Raw genomic sequence first — 22,778 nt, 5'->3', positions numbered from 1 at the left:
AGCCTCTGCAGAAGCCTGAGAGCAGGTACCACCCTCAACACAAGTGAACACAAAATCCATACAGCTGGGCTGATTCAAAAAATACTTCCCTGTCTTCCTGTGGATGGGGAAGGATCGATACGGGTTCAGCTGGGGTCTCCTCATCGGGCTTTGCTCATGCTGAGACAGCAAACTCTGGCAGGAAGCGTTCCTGTCGGAGCCACGGCATGGGCACCACTCTCCTGTGGGAGGTGACACCCCAATTTCCTGTCTCCCACTGCCCCGGGGGTGCTCATGGGCAGAGAGAGCAGCTACCAGCCTGGGACAGTGGAATGTGCAAGGAACAGCCTTTTAAAATATAATACATGGAGGCTGACTTGCCCTTGAGCCGCAGGAAAACGCAGGCAGGAGCTAGTCTGAGTGAGTTAGATGCATGATAAAGACAGGGAAGCTAGCAATCCAAAGGAGGAACAAATGGGAAGAAAAGCATGATGCTCATCTTTAAACTGAAAGAGGAGAGATTTAGATTAGATGTTAGAAAGAGATTGGTTACTCAGAGTGTGGTGAGGCCTTGGCACAGGGTGCCCAGAGAAGCTGTGGCTGCCCCTGGATCCCTGCAAGTGTTCAAGGCCAGGTTGGAGGGGCTTGGAGCAGCCTGGGATAGTGGAAGGGTGTCCCTGCCCATGGCAGGGGGTTGGAATGAGATGGTCTTTAAGGTTCCTTCCTACCCAAACCATTCCATGATTCCTGGTGGTTTTGGGTGTCTTGCATTGCTCTTGGGGATGAGACATTTAGGAAATACGAGAAAAGGAAAAAGTTGTTATTTTTAATGTGATGATGTGTCTAAGCCATGTCCAATATGATTTATTTTGTGGGTCTACTTGAGAAGCTGTGCTTTTCAGAACTGTCATTAGAAATAGGGCGTTTGTGCTGTGATTTAACCGATGAGGGGACAAGCCCTGAGCCTGTCCCTCGCTGATCTGTGCTGTACCCTCTGTACCTCATGCTGTCTCCGCTGCCTGGGCAGCCTGCTGCTTATGCTGTTGCTTGGGGATTTAGAAGCACAGGGAAGGATTTCTTCCTAGTATCTAATCCAAGCCTACTCTCTGTCAGAGTGAAACCAGTCCTCAACAGTCAGACTTTATAACCCTCTCCTCAAACCTGAGCTCCCCTTTAAACTCCCCCCTAACCTTGATTTGGGGAAGGATGGCAGCAAGAACTTCCAGCAACCTTTTTTTTTTTCTGCAATTCCATGCATCTGCCCAAGGTCTCATAAACTCTATGTTGAGGCAAACAAATTTTCCCTTTAATTTCTCCTCATGTTGCCAGAGGAACCAGCCTTTACAATCCAGCCCAAAGAACTGGTCAAGCACACTGAGAAGAAGAGGTGTCAAAGCAATCAACTGGTGACACCAGTTGTGACAAGCAGATTTTAAAAATACCTTGAGTGTTTTATCACAAAAGTGCTCAGCTGGTGTGTTGGGGTTTGTTTCTAAAGGGGCCCCAGTCTCTGAGGGCCTTTGGGAACATCACACGAACTAAGGCAATGGGGTCCTAAAACCCTTCCACAACATCTTCTGCAGGGATAATACACCAGGAAAAGGCTTACAAAGCACTAGCATGGAAAGCACATTCCAGCATGGGATGTCTGCGTTAAAGAACAGGAACAGGGTGGGAAAGGAGGAGAGAGAAAACAACAGAGAAGGAAAAAACCAGCTTCTGTCCTGGTTTTTCTAGAAACAGAGGGATGACTCCCTCCTTCCCTCTCCCAGCTCACCACATCTTCTTGCAACCAGCAGAAGAGATCCCAGCTCTGCCAGCATCCTTGCCAGGTCCAAGGAATTAACATGACTTAAACCCTTGGCATTACCTGAGTGGGGGGAAAAACCCCAAACCCAGACAGACCTAAATCCACATAACCCCGGCAAAGCTTTCCTTGCTGAAACCATTCCCTTTGAGGCACTGTCTTCAGTCACAGCCTTTTCCCAAGTGCTGACATCCCCCTGGCAGGATCAGACCAAGCCTGATCACCTGTGGCTGTGGAGCAGGAGAGAGCCAGGATCATTTGCCAAGGCAGGGAAAAACTAACCCTGCATCCCACCCCCCCCCCTCAGCCCTCCTGCCACGACTCCCGCTCCCCTTCCTGTGCTGATTGGAGAAGCTCATCCTTCTGCTGATTGCAGCTGATGGTCCTGGCTGGGTTTTGCCCTTCCAGACCAGACCCTCAATTATCAAGGGTCTGGTTTTTATAAAAGGCTTGGGTTTTTGACTGTTTTGGTTTTTTTTTCCAGTTCAGCTAGCGAGTTTGTTTTTCGCTTGGGCTCTTTCCTGCACTGTCTGGATGTGCTGATAGATTTTGGGGCTTGCCAGAATCCAGCAAAACCAGGCTCACTGGGTAGTATTAACTTCTAACCCCCGCATAAAAATAGCTGCAATAAAGCAGAGTGAATAATATCAGCTTCACCTAATGTAACTTTGATTAAAAAGTGCTGCGCCCTTCATCACTCCTGGATGGTAACTCCAGAGAAATGTCCTTCCCAAGGGATGGAAAGCCAGGAAGGTCTGGGGAGAGAACTGCCAGTATGACACAGGCACATTCCAGGGTTGTTGCTGAGCCTAACAGGGAAGGTGGAGGGACCAAACTCAGAGGAAAAGTCAACAAAAAAGGGAATAATGGCAGATTCCTGCCCATCCGGGTAGCAAGGCAGCCCACAGACCCTTCCAACTTAAGTCCAGTTGCAGGACCAAAACACTGAGGTCCATGGCACAAAAGCCTCATCCTTTCCTTTCCCTCAGATGCAAAAACCTCTACGTATTTAATTATTCTCCTCTTCACTCCTGGTGCCGACAGACTGTGTCAGGAGCTGTTTTGTTACAGCGTGCAGGAGGAGGCAGAAAAGGTTTTAATTTCACGCCATGCACCAGGCGCTGCAGTTTTGGACACTGTTTGTTATCTGACTTCTGGCCCTATCTCTGGTCCCGGTACTCCTCAGGCAGCTGCGGCCAGTTGGCTTTTTAATTTATTCTCTGCTAGAATGGGGATTCTGTTCAAGTGAGAGCCCTCACTGCCCAGGCATGCTGGTTTAATAACAAAATGCCTTCGAGTTTGGAGGTGTGACTTTGTGCCAAATTCAGTGCCACTCCTGGGGGGCTGCAGTTCCTGTGCCACAGCAGACAGGGTTGAAGGAAACCCCACTGCTGCAAATCATCCTTTCCTTCAACTTTTGTTCACCCAGAAAGAAAAAAAAATCACCTAAAATGGGATTAAAACCAATTCCCAAATCTTCTCCTCATCAGATGGGTGAATCGTAACCTCAAATCAAATGATGACCTTCTAGAGAGTGAGGGGAATCATGGAATAGGTTGGGTTGGAAGGGACCTTAAAGCTCATCTCATTCCAAACCTCTGCCATGGGCAGGGACACCTTCCACTATCCCATGCTGCTCCAAGCCCTGTCCAACCAGGCCTTGGACACATCCAGGGATCCAGGGGCAGCCACAGCTTCTCTGGGCACCCTGTGCCAAGGCCTCCCCACCCTCACAGGGAAGAATTCCTTCCCAATACCCCATCTAGCCCTGCCCTATGGCAGTGGGAAGCCATTCCCCCTTGTCATGTCACTCCACGCCCCCGTAAAAAGCTCCTCTCCAGCTCTCTTGGAGCCCCTCTAGGTGCTGGAATCCCCAGCAGAGGATTGAGGATGACTTGGAAAGCAGCTGCCCTCATCTCTCCAGGCTGATCCTTTGCCCAGAAGCCGGGTGAAGAATTTCCTACATTTTTGGCATGTGCATAAAGCAAGGCATAAAGTCACATTTGGAGGCTGGGAAGCCACAGCATCCCTCTTGTGTTGGATGTCCAAAAAACCCCCAAAAACTGGCTGAGCGCCTTTGAGACAATCACACCCCAGGGAAACTCCCCAAAGTTTTTGTTGTGTGAGCCTTCTTCCCAAAGCCTGACCCGTGTCTTTCTTCCAGGGTGGTTTGTCAATACAGAGTTCAGATCTCCAGGAAAGGACTGGGGATGAAAGGAATCAAGAGCAGGTAATTGCTGCATGAAAATGACAGCGCTGCAATTTCCACGGACTAACACAGACTGTGGAATACCAAGAGGCAGCTGACAGTGGAGAATCAATACGTCCCAAGAGGTGGGATTATTAGGGAGAGAAAGGGGCTTGAAAGATCCATAAGTGCCTGATGAGTGACTATTTCCAAACGACTGCTGGCTGAATGAGAATTGCCTTCAGAAGGATGCCGGGCCCATTCCCAGGGTGTGCCTTCAACCTGGGGATGCTTTGGCAGGAATGGCGAAGCCTGGCATCAAAACACGGCTGTGCCATCATCCCCCACCTTCCCGAGCCCCCCTGCTGCAAAAGGGAGCTCTCCGCTTCCCTTGGCGCCCCCTGGAAGTGCCAGGTAACATCCCAACAGGGATTTTAGGGAAAGCCAACTCTGGCATTTTGGCCTCCGCACTGGCATTTCCTTCAGAAAGGCAGGAAAGAGAGGCCACAGGAGAACACATGGGGTTGTAATTCCTCTTACCCAAAGCACCTCTGCAGTCATTAACAAACCACATCTGTCAATTCCCTGCAGTCATGTTCCACCAGCACTTTTAAAATCACAATTTCCATGCTTTGCTCAACTCTTCCACACTGTAGCCACACATAAGGTCCATCCTACAGAACCACTGACATTCCCCCAAAATGATGAGTGTATCTGTTTTACACCTCTCCACAAAGCCATGAGAAGCCACCAGGATCTCCTCCAGCACTCCCAAGTGATGATGACTTCAGTTCTCAGCCCCAGGAGAGCTGGTTACCCACAGCAGCCATCCCATTCCCCAGGGACAACCGAGCACCCAAGCAGCCAAGACAACATCACAGGACAACAACATCACTTTGCTTCTCCCTGATACATCAGGTGTACACCTGCCAAACTATCCTTAGGATCAGTCTCTTGGAAAACACAAATTCAGGCACCTCCAGATGAAGACTGCCCTCTGGACACGAAGAGGGAGCTCATTTTAAACAAGGATGCCTCTGGGCATTCCAGATTTCCACAGGTTTCATGCAACCAGCAAGAACAGGCTGCTGAAAATACAGCCTGGAAGCTGCTTTCAGTGGCTTGGGGGAAATTCATGTTCAGCTTAGTGCTAAGCATGTTTAAATACAAAAGTTCCTCCTGGATGAGAGCAGCCAGGAGGCTTGGGAGTCTCATTTTCCCAAGGGAGAACCAATTGCTCACAGCATATCTGGGTAGGAAAAAGGAGTGAAAACCAGAAGAGCTCTTTCCTCTCTGACTCCTGTGCAGCTCCAGCCTGTGCACAGTTATTTATTTATTTAAAGTCTTCTTTTTTTTTCAAATGTGAAAATATAGATAGGATTTTCTTTTAGGAGGAGAGAGAAGCACAAGCAAGGATGGAGTGCGGAGGAACCTAAAAGAGCAATTTTTGAAATGTCAGCAGGCAAGAGTTTGCCCAGGGACAGTTCGGATGAACCATTTCTTTCTCAAAGGAAGGTAAAATGGTGTTACACGCCTTGGTTTGCACCCTTTAGGTCATCAGGTGGACTCCACAGCAGGAAAAGGCACAAGACATGCTCTCCAAAACCTTCATCTTCTATTGATGTTTATTTTCTACTAAGAGTAAGAAGAATGAAAAGCTTTTGTGTTTAACTGGAGGAGTTATTTGCTAGTACTTGGCTTGGGTCAAAAACTAAGGATGTATTACCCTTCTTGGACAGGAGCAGAGATGGAGCTGCACGTGCAGCCCCCAGCCCAGAGAAGCTCTGGCACACCTGGCTCAGCACCAGCAGTGCCACAGCCAGCCCTTGGAGCTCCTCCAGCATCTGGAAGGATGGGGAAGCCCAGGGATAAGGGGCAGAGGAAAGGAAGAGCTGAGAAATGGCGGCAGCAAGGGAAAACTGCTTCCTCTCCGCTCCTGCCATGCTACAGAGCCTTTTGCACTACTAAATCTTGCCTCCTCCAGCATCCCACCCCTGTCTGTGATGGGAAGGTGGGTGTTGTGTCCACATACCTTTGTTGTGACTCTGAAAGCAGAAAAATCAACAAAAGGAGTCATCTAATTGAAAAACCAATTAATGAGACGTGTAAGGAAGCCCAACAGTCCCAGTAAAGCACGAGATAGGAGCTGTTACCAAAATCCTATCCCTCCCCTGACGCCTGGATAAGAGGCAGTGAATAAACGTCCAGCAGCAACAAATGTGGGATATTTCAGGTACTGCCAAGCCCACTACTCACCCATGTCCCCAAGTGCCACATCCACACATCTTGTGAATCCCTTCAGGGATGGCGACTCCAGCACTGCCCTGGGCAGCCTATTCCAGAACCTGACAACCCTTTCAGTGAAGAATTTTTTCCTAATATCCAATCTAGACACCCACTGGAGCAAAACACTGAAGTCAAAGAAAAAGTCACCTGGCTGAGGATAACCCAGAAGCGTGTGCTAAGGCTGCAGCCCAAAGTGCACACACAGCTATAAATAAAAGCTAAAATGAGCACTTTTGATATCTGGATGTGGTTCTTGTTGTCAACACATTCTGTGTACTCAGTTCAAGACTTAAGCAGGAAATTTAAACAAAAGCACCTTGTCAAAGCTGTGGTAAGGAGGAGGATTTTTTTGGAGGTGGGGGAAGAATGAAGCCTGTTAATCACCCATTGCAGCCAACCCCAAGGGGTGAAAGCAGCAACGCCAGCTTGGCACGGGTGCAGTACCCAACCCAAGTGCAGACCTGCTCCCATGCCTCAGCGGTGCCCACCTGCTCCGCCAAAAAAACCCCATTAAAATGCAACAAGCAAAAATAATGTTCCAAGAATGCATCTCCTTCAAAACAGCTGCACCCGGCAAACATTCTGTGGCCTAAGACTCAAACGCTGCTCTTCTTTGCATCCTTCAGGCTCGGTGAAGGATTTGCTGTGTGGGTTTTGTTTTGTTTATTACTTCTAATGACTTTCTCATTATCATTTCGCTGTGAAACATAAATGATGGTTATGGGAGAAATCATATTATTCGGATGGCTTTATTAAATTAGAGAGCAAATCTGTGTATATTTCTAGCTCAGGATAAATGTTTGAACTTTGAGAGGCCAAAATTCATTTTCAGACAAAGCCATTTTTGGAAGCTTTGGAATCAGCGGTTAAATTTGCCCTCAGCTGCAAGGGAGATGTATGGGGGTATTTCTCAATTTAATCCCGCCTAGTGATTTAACCAAATCCCTGCTTCTAGTTCTGCTTATGAGAAACCCGAGACTTGTGGAACATAATGGAGAAATAAAGGGAAAATAGCACTGAAAGGAAATACAATAAAATAATAAAATCATCCTAGCTCCATGCCCCCATTCCCCTAGTCCTCACAGAGGGACTTCAACCATCTCACACATTTTCTGTGAATAAAATCACTGTCTTCACACCTTCACAACAAGAACAAGTACTTATTCCTACAGGTACTACTATAACTGAGAACACCAGCACAGCTCAACCAGGAATAGTAACATCAGCGAGCAGACCTTCCGTGCAGGTGGAAAACTGTGCCAAACATGGGACACCTGCAAGGATTAGGGATGTGCCACTTAAAATATACAAGGAGAGGTCTGGCACCTTCTCTGCATCAGGTTTCTGCAGGACCCAACTTTTGGTGACAGCAGCAGACAAGCAAGCATGACACAGACACACAGGATGAGAAAGCTGTTGCTGAACAGGCAGAAGTTTCCGTTTCCTCCTCTTTTCCATCCCTTCCTCCCAGTTCAAGGAAGGGAATAGAAGCCAAATGCATTTTCCATGCAACAAATCAAAGCCCGCTCCCCCGCCACCCCCAGCCTTTTAGAACCAATACCTGACACTGGAATAAACCTGTTAAAAAGAATAAATTCCCCCAAGCACACCCAAAAGGAGAAAGCAATAGAAAATCAAGCCTGATAAAAGATGTATTAAATGAAAGCACTTTCAGTGTGCCAACTCAAAATGTATGGCCCACAACAAGCTTGGTGAGAGAAATCCCTGCTGGAAAAACACAGTAAGGAAGAGTGGAGGGAAAATATTTGGCGTCCTCCACCATTAGGGCAGAGAATATACAACCTCCAAGGAATAGGCTCTGAAGCACTGGGACAGGTCTGTAGTCTACAGGATCCCAAAGACAGGGGGTCTTTGGGGACAGGCCTGACCTGCCAAGCTGGAAACAAGCAAGATCTACTCTGCTAATGATTCGGCAATCAGTATCAAAGGAACTTGGGGGAAAAACAGGGAAAGGAGCAGTTTTTGAAGCAGGGACGCTCCATGGAATTGGGCATGAGCAGCTGGTACTCACAGCCTCTGGAGGATGGAAATCAGGAGTCAGTGCTGCCTCTCCACTGCCCAGAATGAAACACACCTGGCCATCCCTCCTGCACCTCGACAAGCTGCAGCTGAGCAGAAATGCTGCCGGGGCACCCCAGCAGTCCTGGACGTGCCTAACCCTCCCTGCCCTGGTGGCACATGGTGGGTGGGCAGCAGGAGCAGCTCCCTCAACTCCAGAGCCAAGGGATTCCCACCCGTTGCCCAAGGAAAAAGGAGAGGAAAAAGCAGATGTCTAAGTAAACTGAAATAAATGAACTTTAGATGTGAGAAGAATGAGTTAATTAAAACCTTGTCTCAGACTGTCTGGGAGCTCCAGGCAACCACCACGTGTCAGCACTACCGCTTCCTCTCCAAGGACTCCCACTGGATCACTAAAATCCCCCAAAACACTCAAGAGCATGTTTCTCTTCCTTCCCTGTAAGTGAGGTCCTTTGGTCCTTGCAGGCAGATTTATTTCCATGAAAGCCATGCAGCTCCTCTCTTTCCTTCCTGCTCCTCCTCCTCACCCCCTGCCAGGGCGCCTGGCAGCTCTCTGGGTTTCTGACACCAACCAGTCCCACTAAGGCCATGACACCACCTGTGCCTACAAATGGGAGGAAAATCCTTGTGAATCCTCCCCATAGCCCTGATGCAGAAGGACCTAAACCAGGAGACCTCTCTGCATCAAGGCTGACACCCACCAGCCCACTTCCTGGCATCTCCCATCCTCCTGGATGGAGAGGGGAGAGCTCACATTCCCGAGCTTACACAAAAACACTGGTTGTGACAAGCGCTTACCTTCCCCACAAATGCTTTAAGACAACTCTTGAGCTGAGACTGAAGGGAGGCAAAAAACCCTGCAATCCCATCAGCTCTGACAACCCTTTTTAACTCTGTACATGTCCGGTTGTGTCGTATTTCTAAACCCACAGCCAGGCAGATGTTTCAGACGCTCAGATGGAAGCCATGGATATGTCTGGAAGCACACAAAGCGAGGGATGGGGTCTGAAACCAGCTTCCCAGTGCCTGTCCAGAGCCTGCACTGAGTAAAAGGCTGAGTTGCAGCAGACAGCAAGGAGCAACACCATGTTTCACACACCACCTGCACCTCGGAATGGGGCTGCAACACCAAACACAGTGATGAAGAACTGATGTGACACTCTTTTAGCAAACTCCTGTGTCTGGGAATGGCACCCTACTTCTTACAACAAAAGGATAGAAATCCTATAAACACATTTATCCTTTGCAAAACAGCTCAACACCAAATCGATGGCAATAACCTGCATCCTTTGCCCATGAGAAGCTGGTGGAGCACCTGCTTCAAGCACAAGGAGGGCTCCATGTTCCAGTCCCCCTCTCCCCCAGTGTTGCCACCCCCTTCATTCCTGGCCACACCATTTTCCAGAAGCAAGAGCATCCCATGGGATCCAACACCCCACCAAATGGATGGGGAGGCAGATTGAAAAAGAGAAGAGCAACTTTTGCCAATCGTCTTTTTCCAAACTCATAGAAAGGGAGACAGGAAAGAGCCAAGCCTCATTGGGAGGCAAAGCCCTCAAAAGTTAAATGTATCATGAAAAATAAAAGTTCTGTCACTGCTTAAAAAGGTTTTTGACAGGTCTTCATTCGTAACCCACAAACAAATGCAGTCTCTCATGCTCCATAGACTCTAATATCACTTCAGAGCAGAACCTGAACCCAACTCTCCGTTGAAAAGCTGGAGAAGCAACCACATTAAAATAGCTCTCTTCACTGCCTTTGGGCACACCAGAAATCTTTCATTTCAGGAGCTGCACCTAAAGTGCCTGGGAGCACAGCCTGAGCAGGCAGAAACTGCAGCTCAGAATCATTTCAATGGCTTTGGGTGGGCCAGTCGCAGTTAAGTCAAGCCTAACAAACAAGGCGTTATTATACAAGACAGAAAGAAAAAGTGCTTTGCCCTATTTAAGCAAGTTTCAGAAATCCCTTTCAGTGTCTGAGTTGATGAGAGAAACTGGTCATAACCCTACAATTCAGTCCATGTGGCTGTTGTGTGTTGCCTGGGAAAAGGGGGCAGAAGGTAAATGGAAGAGTCATCAGCCCACAGTGGGGTTAGGGATGGAGGAGAGAAATAAGAACACAGATCACCTAGAAAGACAGAGGCAGTGGAACAGCCTGCCCACAGCAGCTGTGGCTGCCCCATCCCTGGAAGCGTCCAAGGCCAGGTTGGATGGGACTTGGAGCCACCTGGGATAGTGGGAGGTGTCCCTGCCCAGGGCAGGGGATTGGAACAAGACGAGCTTTAAGGTCCCTTCCAGTCCAAACTATGAACATGTCCACTGGCCACAGCCTCCGCTCTCAATCTGAAACCTCAAAACCAGCTCCATGAGCACTGAGAAGCAGTCCCCGGCTGCCTGCTCCACATCCCACCATTCCTCCTTACTCATTCATTTCAAAGGTTGGTCAGCACACCTACTTGCCCAGAGCATCCCTTGTAAGACATTTACAAAGACAGGTGAGTCTAGAATTCCATATTTCATCTGGACGATGTGAGCAGAGCATTTTTACCCCTTAATTTTGTGCTAATTTTGCCTCCTTGCTTTCTTTCTGCAGAGTTCCCAAGATTTTGTGTCAGCTACTAACTCATCCCTCATCCCGAGGGCTACAGAGCCCAGGTTTGTCACCAGCCAGAGGAATCCTCTAGAAAGAAAACCTGCAGGAGAGAGATAAGCAGCATCTCCTCCACTCATCGGAATTCAGGGAAAATACCAAAACAAATATTAATGAGAGGCACTTAACTGTGCCTGTTCAGCAATCAATAATACATGACAGGGTACACAACTGGGCTGAGCATCCCACACCATTGTTGTGCTGGGGTCCGAACTGGAGGGGTCTTCTCTAATCCCCTACTTGGGGCTGCACCAGCAGCTCTCCAAGCCCCTGTCCCTTCCACAAACTCCCAGGACTAGAGAGACAAGGGACAGTGACTAAAACCTCACTTTTGTGTTTAAAGATTACATCCACCCTGACTAGCCACGCTCCTCTTTTTGTTAAGTTTTTTATTAATCTACTTCTTCTGATTATTCCAAAATATGACCCATTTGGCCATCCCAGTGAGTGCTCTGGAGCATCTCTCTGTGTGTGGGTGGCATTTTCCTAATGGGCATCACAAGCAGAAAGCACGGGGCTGCTTGGTGGAGCTCTGAGTGGTGAAGGGGGACAGCTAGAGGATGTGACCACAGAAGGACACAGGGCACCTGAGCTGCAGGGACGCACTCAGAGTGGGCCAGTACCTGCAAGGAAGGAGACTGCAACTCAGGAACCTCTCTACCTTTCTGTAAAATAGAAAAACCTGCATCTTCATCTATCACTAGTGTGGCTTCTCCTCTGCAACACCCCTTTAATGCCCACCTCCTGCTCAGAGGGTGCACCCCAGCTCCCACTCTTCCAGCAGGATTCCAGGCTGGCATTCGAGGACGCCTGAGCGGGTCCCGCTGCGCGGGCTGCGGGAGGAGAATGGCTTTCAGCTCAATTACCCTTCAACATTCCAATTCCATAACGCTCCGGTGAGGCTTTTTAAGCCGATCCCCCCCAAATAAAGCCTGCCTGCTGAAGCCCAGCCTCAAGCTCAAACGTGCAGAAGGGAGGTGAGGCTCCGCTCCCCTGTCCCTGCTGCCTGCCTTTCCCAAAGATCTCCTTGAGGTTGCTTCTCCTCTCCTCACCAGCTACCATTTATGTGGCTCCTCCTTGCTCTTCTTCCAGCCTCTGCTTGCCACTCCCAAGCCCAAAACATATGGGGATCAGGCTCCTTGGTGTTAGGTGCAAGCATCTGGGCCACCAAACACCCCATCCACCCCACAGACATGGGCCAGCAAAGTGCAGACACTCTTTTTCAGAGGTGCCATCGTAAGAAAAGAAGGTGGTGAAGCACTCACCGCTTTGTACAACCGGGTGAGAAATAGGTTTGCTGCCTGCTGGAGGAGAGCTGACCTCCTCCCAACATCGGGCAGATCAATGGTGACGTGTGAGCGCACAGCGAGACATTGAGGTGGTAACAAGGGACAGATGATGGAGCACACGCTCTGGAGGTACAACCTTGCTGGGAAAACTGCCCTTCAGACAGGGCAGGTCTTGTGTTCGAGGCCCTCAGAAAGGAGGCGGCCAAGGGAAAGCCTTGCAGTGAAGCCCTGTGACATGGTGGGACACCAGGCTGGTGGTGATCCCTATCACTGGAGGAGGATCCAGGCTTCCAGCATTCTCCCAGCCCTCCTCCTGAAGCTCAGGCAGTCCTCAGGCCCCAGCAGGACCTTGCAGGTGTGCTCAGAGGCAATGCCACGACTGTGTCCCACAGGGCAGAGATCCCCACCTGCACAACTCCTGGCCTTTCTCCCCGACACCCGTTTCCCTGATGACTGCAAGGACTGGGGCGATTTGCAGTGCCACAATCCTCGTGGGGCTCACACCAGCAGGCACAGCCTCTTTGCAGAATTTCTTTCCCCACAGGCGTGAGTTATACACAGGAAAACAAAACATCCACATGTCCTGCTATTTCCCCAACCAGCCAAAAACCCCTCGATGTTACACAGGCCATCAGCTGTTCACTGCAGTGGAACAACACTGTGCTTTAACCCTCTCAGCCCCCCTAAGGCAAGGCATGGGCAGCAGATCCTGGGGCGTTTTCTCCTGGGAGGCTGAGGAATCTGCAGACACACATCTGGCTGTGCATTTCCACCACATTTAATAAAGTGATTTTCCAAGCACTGGCACAGTAGCTCCTGACCCAGGTAGATTTGGGGTCATCCAAATCACATAGGCAGTAAAAATTATTCCCCTTTCAGTGTGTTCATCCAACTCTGGTTATGGGATGGAGCATGGGTACATCCCTCTTTTTCCACAGGTCGGAAAACCAGGCTCTCAACTTACCTCTAAATAAAGATTTACTAAGAGAAGTGCTAAGAAAGCATCCCCTGATGAGCATACCAGCCTATCAGTTACAAACTCCTGTTTTCCTTCTGAAGCACCAGTTTGAAGGTAGTGTTGGTGGCCATCCCGGCACATCCAGGTCAGGAGGTGCCTCCAAACATGTGTGAGTGACTGAGATTAATCACACACAGGCTGGGCAAGAGGTGGCTGACTTCACCAATACCTCCTCTTCTCCCTTCACTCCTTCCCATTACCCTTTCCGGTTTAGAATTGCAGGACAAGCCTAAGGAAGCAACATATCACCACAATGAAAGGCAAGGCAAGGTTTGAAAAACAAGGCAGTTGTTGGTATAACCATTCACCTGAGCCCAGAGATGTGGCCAAACCCAGCACACAGCTCAATTTCCTGGAAAAAGAGGGACAAGCAACCATCAACCTACACAATGTGACAGCCGTGACCACCTCTCCTTTTTCACCCACACTGGGTTTGCATCCTGTCTCAGAAAAACAAATAAATGTTTTACAAATCTCCCATAAAGCAAATCCCCAAAACTAAAACCTCCCCATTTTTTTCTCCTTGAACCAAAATTGCCTTGAACCCTCTATGCACTCTCCCTGCTCTCTCCATTATTTGTGCTGACAAAATAAATCAACCACATTTTAAGTTCCCACAGCAATTAACGGTTGAAATTAAGTAATGGCTGCCTAATTCTGATTGAAACTTCTACTTAGATCAAAATCCCTCCATTTGTAATGAAAATAGTTTGAAAGTGATACAAACAGTTTAGTTCACACATAAATATTTTAAAAACTTATAGAGAGACTGATTTAGTCTATTATTTTACCACGAAGTTTGACCAGCAGTAGAAAGCTTATTATACATGACTGTCACTGACACATTACAAACTAATAAAACACAAAATGCAATTCTCAAGAAGAAATTGGAATGAATCTATTGCAAGAGCGATTTTTATGGTTCTTTTGAAATGCATTTCTCCCCAGCTTTGCTGTCAAAATGGCAACATTTTCCCTAAATATTTCCATCTTAATTAAAAATGGTGTTTTTATTGAAAAAAGTGCCTCTTGTGCCAGCTGCAGCTTCACATTCCCGTGCTGCACAGAGTGAGGATGCTAATGTGCACCCACCTCATAGATCTGCTGCTGATCTTGGTTACTGCAGGTGGAAAAGAGCCTGGACCCCAAAATTCCTGCGTCCCTCACACAGCGCCTTTCAGCACAACCTTAATCATCCCTTAATTTAGGTGCTGTGACTGAAAAAGAAGCCTAAACCAACAAACTGCATGATTTAATGGGTAAAAAACATTAAATATACTTTCAGTGATGGGTTTTTTGCTTCCTGGCATGGAGCAGTTGCCACTCAGACGGCGCCTTCACTGCCTGAACAAGTTAAAAACCATTCCTACATCCAGGCACGGTCCTGCTGCCAACTCCAAAGGTGAAGTACAGAGAGGGCGGTAAACAAAACAGGGATGTGAGGGGAGAGAATGCAGCTTTTGCTGGCTGGCATGAGATAATAAGTTACAACCCAGGCTTCTGGGAGAAGATGGTGACCAGAGGAAAGGGAGATAAAACAAAACTAATTGCCAGCAGGTCACATTCATTCCCTCCTCACTCCTCTGTTCCCGGCAGCACAGAGCCCTTCCTCCTGCCAGGGACAGGGAAGAGACCTTGAAGCCATCTGCTACACAGATGTGTAAGTGTAATTACACTGAAAGGGCTGGGCTGGAACGTCCCCTGGAAAAGAGACCTTCCAGCCCAGGCCTAAGCTGCTCCTGCAGCAGGAAGTGCAGTGGGACCACAAACCACTCTTTCTGCTCCAGAGGAACATGCGTGGTCTCAGCAACTCACTGCCAGCAGGATCCTGAGGAGCCACCATCGCTTGGCAGTAGCCATTCTAAGCTCAGACATTGTCCTGACCTCCAGGATGACACTGAGACAGACCCATCAGAGCTATGAAATCAGCAGATACGTGCCCTCAGCACCCATGCGAAGGAGCTTGGGGAGTGAGGATGTTTTCCTTGTTCCCCTTTCTTCCACAAGGAATGATTACTGATTTCTCCAAGTTACCTTGCCCCCCTTTGCCTGTGTTCTCCTCACTCAGAATGTTGCTGTACACTTTCCCTTCCTCAAGATAATTTCCTAATTTCCCAGCATGACAGCTCCTCCACAGAGGCACTGAATTACTTGCTGCCCCACACAGGCTTCCCTTTCCTCTCAAAATCTGCTGTTTTCCCCCCTTTCTGCTTTTCCCCATCCGCCATGTCCTGCCCAGCACTACACTGGCCAGAACAGGACGACTATTTCTACTTTTCAGGCTGCCCCCTGCTTTGCTGCAGTACCCTTCCAGAAAGAGCCCAAGTTTTGCCTGGTGGAAATGACTGTTATCTCCAGGACACTTTACACATTACTTCCACGCCATTTGGAGTTTTCCGCCCCAGTAGTTTCTGTTGCATCTCTCATTTCACTCCTCAGTCACGTGTATTAAAGGACCAGGGTCTCCTGTTCACTGGTGAATCCAGACAAGGGACAGTGGATGCTTTCTTTCTCCTAGGACATCACTCGAGCCCCTCTGATGTCACAGCAAACACATCAGCAGTAACAACAAAAACTTGCACCCAGATGACCTTCAGAGGGAATGATGCTTGAGGTCTGAGCACCTACTTGGTCACAGCTTCAAAGAAAAAAGTTGTTTAAAATGAGGGTGGGCAGGCACAGAGTGCCCAGAGAAGCTGTGGCTGTCCCATCCCTGGCAGTGTTCCAGGCCAGGTTGGACAGAGCTTGGAGCAACCTGGTCTAGTGGAAGGTGTCCCTGCCCATGGCAGAGGGATGGACTAAATGACCTTTAAATATCCCTTCCAACACAAACCATTCTAGGATTCTGACATCTACAACATCAGCTGTGCAAACCCTTCAGCCCCAACCCCGTGTTTTATTCTATGCACTGCAGTCTGTTTTAAGTGCTTTTCTCCAGTCATGGTGGAAAAAAGCAGGGAGAAGATGACAGCTGGTGCCTGCTGTGCTTCCAAGCTCTTGCCTGAAGACACTGCTAGCATCCCAAAGCCAGAAGGAAAGCCCAAGACAGGGCCTGCACTTCCTGGCCCATTTATGTTTTGCTTGTACGTGGGAAGCAACAATAAACACCATTAGAACTGAGGGTGTCCAGGAAGTTTGGGAGGTGTTTCACCCACTGCAGATTATCACCAAATACCTGTGCAACAGAGACTCTCTTGCTACAGCAAAAACCAGTCATATCCCCACTTCCTATTTCTCCAACAGGCACTGGAGGTGAGAGATCACCAGCACTGGGCATGCCAATGGGATGCCAGGTTGGAGGAGAGATGGAAGTGCTTGATCAACCCAGGAACGAGAACCAGCTTTTCTGTCCAACAGTGCTTAATGAACACAGCTTCAATAACTCACTACGTCACTTGCTGCCTTTCCAGGAAGTTTCAAAAACAACAAAACACAAGAAATAAATAATTTTTTTAAACTGCATCCAATTCGCTGAGGAGAAGTTCAAGAAGACACTTGCAAATTTTGCACGCTCAAAGTGGCAGAAGGAAGGGAAGGCTGGATTTGGGGGATAATTTATTCACTGTAAATTATTTGTTCAGTTCTAAACTCCACATGGAAACACAGGGATAAGGAGAGAAGGAAAACAATGAGTGAAAGGAAAAAGAAAAAAGCAATGAGGAAGGAAAGCAGCCAGCAATGATTATAGAACATTTTTGTAATGTGGTAGGAACATCTTCCTTATCAGCTCTGTTATCATCACTTCCCATGTAAAGGCTCTTTATTTAAAGGAGGGGAGGAAAAAAAGCCCCAGAAGGTGTCTGGGAGCGTGCAAGGGAATAGCTAATGCAGCTGAGGGGGAGCTCAGCTCGTGGCAGCTGCTTTGTATGCGCAGCATCAGGCCTCGAGCCATGGCAATAGAATTATACGAGCCCCTGAAGACTCCCCGGCAGGATGGCAGGGAAACTGATGTAATTACTGACATTATTACCCTTAAAGCAAAATAATAATTTTAATTACAGCAAGGGCTTTTGGGCCTTTCTCTGCTCCTCCCTGCCCCTGCTCACTGTGTAGCACAGTCTGGTTCCAGGCTGTGCAATGGGACAGGGCAGCAACGCTACCCTCCTTCCTCTTCCCCTTCCCTGCCAAATACCTTTCTGCACAATTAAGAAAAAGACATCATAAAAGCCACAATTTCAGCTACCCCCCCATACTAAGGATGGAAATGGTGTCCAGCAGCTTGTGAAGGCTCAATCCCAAAGGCTGCTCCCGGAGCAGAAGGGACTGCTGCTGATGGCGAGTGCCTGCCTGCCTCCCAATTAAAATAAATTGGCATATCAGGGGTAAGCTCAGGAGATAAGACACCTGCAAGCTGGACTGTGGTTGCTTCAACACTGCTGCGTGCAGACCAGAAACTTTCCTTTCCATGTTTAAACTCCTTTCCCACAGCCCTGCCTCTTTACTGGTGCTTGCTTGAATTCAGGACGAGATGAGCACATTCCCAAGGCAGAGGGTTTTGGTTACAAATCTGAGAGCAGAACTCTTTATAAGTCCTGTGTCCTTGTGAAGTTACAGGTACTTTTCTTGTGGTGCAGCTGTGATTTCATGAATGACTGAGGTGCTGCATTGCAATCTCTGGCCCAGTACCGAGCATTTTGCTGGAAGATCATAGAATCATGGAATGGTTTGGGTTGAAAGGTCCATTAAAGACCATCTAGTTCCAACCCCCTGCCACTGACACCTTCCACTAGACCAGGTTGCACTTCCAACCCTGCCCCTGAACACTTCCAGGGATGAGGGGGTGTAACCTCAAGATATAATACATATCACTTCATAAATCACTTGGTGTGTTATAAATATAACAGAAGGAATGAGGCGGGGAGAGCACAAAAGGAGAGAAAACTCCAGTGGAAACCATCAGCAAAGAAACCAACAATTAAATGACCTTTCTGAGAGCGTGGCAGAACTGCTGATGCTCCAAGGCCAAGAGAAGGCCACAGATGGTTTGAACTTGATCAGCAAGCTCAGGATATTGAGGGCTTATAGGGGAAAACAGCTTTTCCCAAGGAGGTACTAGACTTGAAGTTTGTTCACTTCATAGTATAGCTTAGGTTGGAAAAGCCCTCTAGGATCACTGAGTTCAACCATTCTCCCAGCATTGCCAGGGCCACCACTGAACCACGTCCCCAAGTGCCCATTCTCTCCAGGGATGGTGACTCCACCACTGCCCCCAGAGTTGAAGGCAAACAGAAAGCTGTGTGGAAGCCCCAGAAGGGCTCCTGCTTGGAACTGGGACAGAACACCCAGCAGGCACCCCGGGGGAACACTCCACCCTGACCTCACCATCACACCAGGTACCACAAAACCACAAAGAGGGGCTTGGCTCCTCTCCACTTGCTTACTTCACCTAAAAGCATTGAACCATGACAATCCAACAACTCTGAGTTCCCTACGGATCCAGCCAAACAGAAAAAAGGTCAGATAAAGCAGATTGGACTTGTCAGAAACTGAGGCATGGCCACAAGAGCCTGCCACAGGCTTGGCAATAGATTTCTCCTTGTTTAAAAGCCAAAACCCTGAGATTCCCAGAAAAGTGGTACCCTGGGGTTGGGTGAGGGGGGTAAAAAAGAGGCTGTGAGCAGGAGATGAAGTGCAAGGGATGCATCCAAGAGGAGAACAAACCCTGAAGGTCAGAGTAGCAAGCACACGAGCAGCTAACTAATGTACTACAGCAGCACCACGGGGCACAGCCACGGGCATGCACATCTTCGCAAACTGGAAAGCCATAAAAGTCTATTACGGCAAATCAAACAGCAGCCAGCATGACAGCCATTAGCCTGAAATGAATACACGGGAACTTAATGAGCTCTGTCGGGGCCAGCTTGGTGAATTAAGTTGCCAATTCTAGCAGGATTCCCCTTTTCTTTGCAGAATTGAGAGCGCCTGCCCCGCCTCGTTGCTTTTTGACAAGCAAAGCACGGGGTGCCCTTGCCCAGACGGGACGGACGATTACGCTGGAGCAACATCCCTCTCCCGGCACGGGGCCCCCTGCAGCTATTCCAGGGATGAGATTAACACACAGCGAGCACAGAGGACCAGTGCCACTCCAGCAGCCCCCGGTCAGGGCATTCAGAGCTGCTGTGGTGCATCTTCTCCCTCCCTTCCCACATCAGAGAGGGAACACAGTCCACAGCCCATGCCCAAATAAATTCCCATTCTCACACCAAGCAGACCGCGTATAACACCAGGATGGGTATTTAGAGGCAGTATTGTTTTTAAAGGTCAGTTTACTTCATGTTCCATTTATTTATGCACACTCTTCTTTTGACTTTCCAAGTGCCACACAATAGCAGCGAGGTTTAAATAGCCCTTCGGTTGCTGCTCCATTAGCTACGACAACTGCAAATCCATACATCCATTTATCTCAAAATTAAAAAGAGAAAAACCCTCATTAGCTGCCAAATCTGCACAGAGCCAGTCTATTGAAAACCACACTAGCCTCTTCTCTTTCTCCAAGCTCCAGCCCCTCTTCATTCATTATCCACAGGCCCTTTGATTTGTGCTGGGTGCTCTTTGAGGTGGATTTTGGTACCTGTGCCCTCGCTGCTCACCCTCAAGCTGTCTGGAGCATGGGGTGACCCGACATCCCTCACCACGGCTGGTTCCCCAGCCTCAGCAGCTCCCCACGTGTCCCCTGCCACATTTCCATGCCACATCACCTCCAGCTTTGAGTACTCATGAACAAGCAACAGGGAAAACCTGTGGCTCAGCACAGGTCTCAAAGCCAAGTGCACATCTCCTCCTTGAGAGCCGTGCCACCACGCACAGAAAATGTCTATTGCTGACATCTCCAACGCGCTGTAGCCCTTGGAGGGTCCTCTTTAGGTGGTGAGACCCCATCCCCTGCTGTCACAGTGCCTGGTAAAGCAAGGCTCTCTCTTCCCTGGCAAAAGAACAGGAGTGCCTTCAGGATGCTGGCAGAGCAACACGTTTGTGCCTCATTACCTCTGATCAGTGCCCTTGGTTAAAGATCATGGATAGAAACTGGAAGCTGGCACACGCTGCCTTATAATTAGATTAGGCCAACCTCCAGAAGAGCACAGATCCGAAGGCCAAGTGCTCAGTGGCTGCACCGGGGGAACACCGGGCTTGCTGCACCCCAAACCACCAGGCAGTCCTGGAAATCCTTCCCAGCAGAACCGAATCTCACATGCAAAACACTGTGATATGGCACAGAGGGACTCTAAGGTTCAGCCTCTTCTTCTTTTAAATACTTTTTTGTCCAGATCACCTGCCTGCAGTTCCCCTTCCTCAGCCAGACCTAATTTTCTACATATGAGGGCATGGAGTAATCGGATACAGGGGAATGGGTTTCAACTGCAAGAGAGGAGGCTTAAATGAGGTATTAGGAAGAAATTCTTCCCTGTGAGGGTGGTGAGGCCCTGGCAGAGGCTGCCCAGAGAAGCTGTGGCCGCTCCATCCCTGGAAGTGTTCAAAGCTGGTTTGGACAGGGCTTGGAGCAACCAGTGGAAGGTGTCCCTGCCATGGCAGGGGCTGAACTAGTGGAGCTTTTAAGGTCCTTTCCAGCCCAAACCATTCTGTGACTGTAAGGTTCTATGATTCCAAACCAGGACCCCAAGCTGGGCACAGGTTAATATTGGAAATGGGGAAGACCACTTTGCAAATTGGCTCTCAGGACAGAAGCCATCAGCAAGAAGAGATGTGGCACAGATACTCCAGGTACATAAAAAACTGTTACTTAACAGTCCCGATTCCCAGGGGAGTCATGGAAACCCATTTCCATCTCTTCACATGAAGGGCAGATAATAGCAAAACCAGAGGTAAATCTGAGGGCAGGGGAGAGGAGACTGTTCTCCTCCCATCCCACTGCCATTGCTTTTGCTTTACAGACCTCTGCAGGCAGAGCATGACCGGGAGCAGCAGCAGCAAGGCACGACAGCCACCCGCCAGCTCCAGAGTCCTGAGCAGAAGGCAGGAGCACCTCGTGTGGGTTTTGCTACCACTCATGCTCTCAAGAGCAGCAGAAGTGCCTCTGACCCAGTGTCATTCTCACAGGGAGGTTTCAGATGACTTGGTGCAAAGATGAGACTCCAACTCCCCACTCGTACATCACAAGCAGCTGTAATGAAGAAACCTCACCCTCGCAGCAGAGGGACTGGAAGGGATCAAAGCCCAGCACGGCAGGCAGCAGCCGCAGGAATATTAAATACACCCTGGTAACACAATCGTTTGCACCTCTCAGTTACCAAAGCTGCTTCATTTCACACACACAGTGCACAGGACCTCACCCACACCCCAAGGAACAGTCTGGGAAAAACTGCTCTGCCCTGGCACTGTGGTGCAAGAGGAAGAGGTTTCCTCCACTAGAAGATGTCAAATGCCCTACTGACTCCCTGTTTCAAATTAAATACCCTGACCTCCTCCTCCTGGCACCAGAAGCCACAGCTTTAATGCCTAAATTCACATCAGACCTGTAAATTCCTGGCCAAGTCAGGCTGCAGGTGCAGAAGCTCTCCCTGACGGATGAGTAGATGTCACCTCCCTTGCAGTGGCCAGCACAGAGAGCAGCAGAAGGTTGTGGAAACTCTGTCCTTGGGGATATTCAACACTTGGCTGGATAAAGCCCTAAGCAACCTGATCTAACATGAAAATTCTCGCTGGATAAGTGGGAGCTTGAGCCACATGAACTCCTGGGGTCCTTTCCCACCTATTCTATTCCAGGGACATCACGGGACAAGTCCTGCTAGGGAGCTGTTAAAGGAAATCACCAGCCAGGGCAGAAGCCTTTGCTGGAATTCAGGCATTTAGAGACATATTTGGTCCTGCCTCAGGTCAGCACTGTGACAAGAGCTGCACATCCCCCCAGCTCCAAGGAAGAGAACAAGACACAGACTCTCATCTACGCTCATTTGCAAACTTCCCATTTGTCATGGGAAAGATGCCACCAAAGCTCCACATCTCCTCTTCCTCCTCCTTCCCCCAACACCCAAAACACTTAGCTTCTGCTGATTTTCAGGCAGTAGCTTCCAGAATTCTCATCCTCCTGCAACCTCATGAGGGTCCAGGGCAGGAGGACAACCCCTGTACACCAGTGGCCAGCTCTGTGGTGGCAACCAGAGAGCACAAATGGCCACCGAGGGAAGAGCCAGAAGCCAGGCAGAGATGATCCCTACCTCTGGGATGCGGACACTGTAGGGCTGGTTGTGGAACTGTGGGGCATTGTCGTTCACGTCTCCGACTTGGATGTTGACTGTCCCTTTGATCACCTGTGGGCCCAAGGACAACAGCAGGGTGTCAGCTTTATGTGTGGATTTAGAGCCTAAAGCCAGATTGTGGCCGTGGTTTTGGGCTTTGGGCCAAGGGGTGACCCCTCTCCCCTGGTGCAGAAGGGCCCGCAGTGACCCACACCCCCTGCTCCCCTCAGTCCGTGCCACAGACCATGAAATGAGAAGTCACACTCACCCCTTGGCTGTCACTGACAGAAAATTCAACCGTGAATTCTGACTTAGTCTGAAAGGGAAA

The 22,778-nt window shown here is 49.1% G+C and overlaps 1 protein-coding gene across 6 annotated transcripts in view; it reads right to left on the bottom strand.

The window, feature by feature from the left end:
* Positions 1-22,778, bottom strand: part of CDH23 (cadherin-related 23) — a 175,373-nt gene that overhangs the window by 122,089 nt on the left and 30,506 nt on the right. For 5 of the 6 annotated variants that reach the window (XM_017746348.1, XM_017746349.1, XM_017746350.1 and 2 more), the window contains exons 4-5: positions 22,719-22,766; positions 22,430-22,522 (exon numbers count right to left, since the gene is read on the bottom strand). The exons of the other annotated variant lie outside the window; for it this stretch is intronic. In XM_017746348.1, the coding sequence (XP_017601837.1) occupies positions 22,430-22,522; positions 22,719-22,766 (141 nt within the window). The remainder of the gene's footprint in view (positions 1-22,429; positions 22,523-22,718; positions 22,767-22,778) is intronic. 6 annotated transcript variants of the gene reach the window in all.

This window comes from Corvus brachyrhynchos, unplaced genomic scaffold (genome assembly GCF_000691975.1).
Source record: "Corvus brachyrhynchos isolate BGI_N302 unplaced genomic scaffold, ASM69197v1 scaffold279, whole genome shotgun sequence".
Taxonomy (NCBI): Eukaryota; Metazoa; Chordata; class Aves; order Passeriformes; family Corvidae; genus Corvus; species Corvus brachyrhynchos.
Note: the sequence above shows the minus strand (reverse complement) of the source record. Positions and strands in the feature narration are given on the sequence as shown.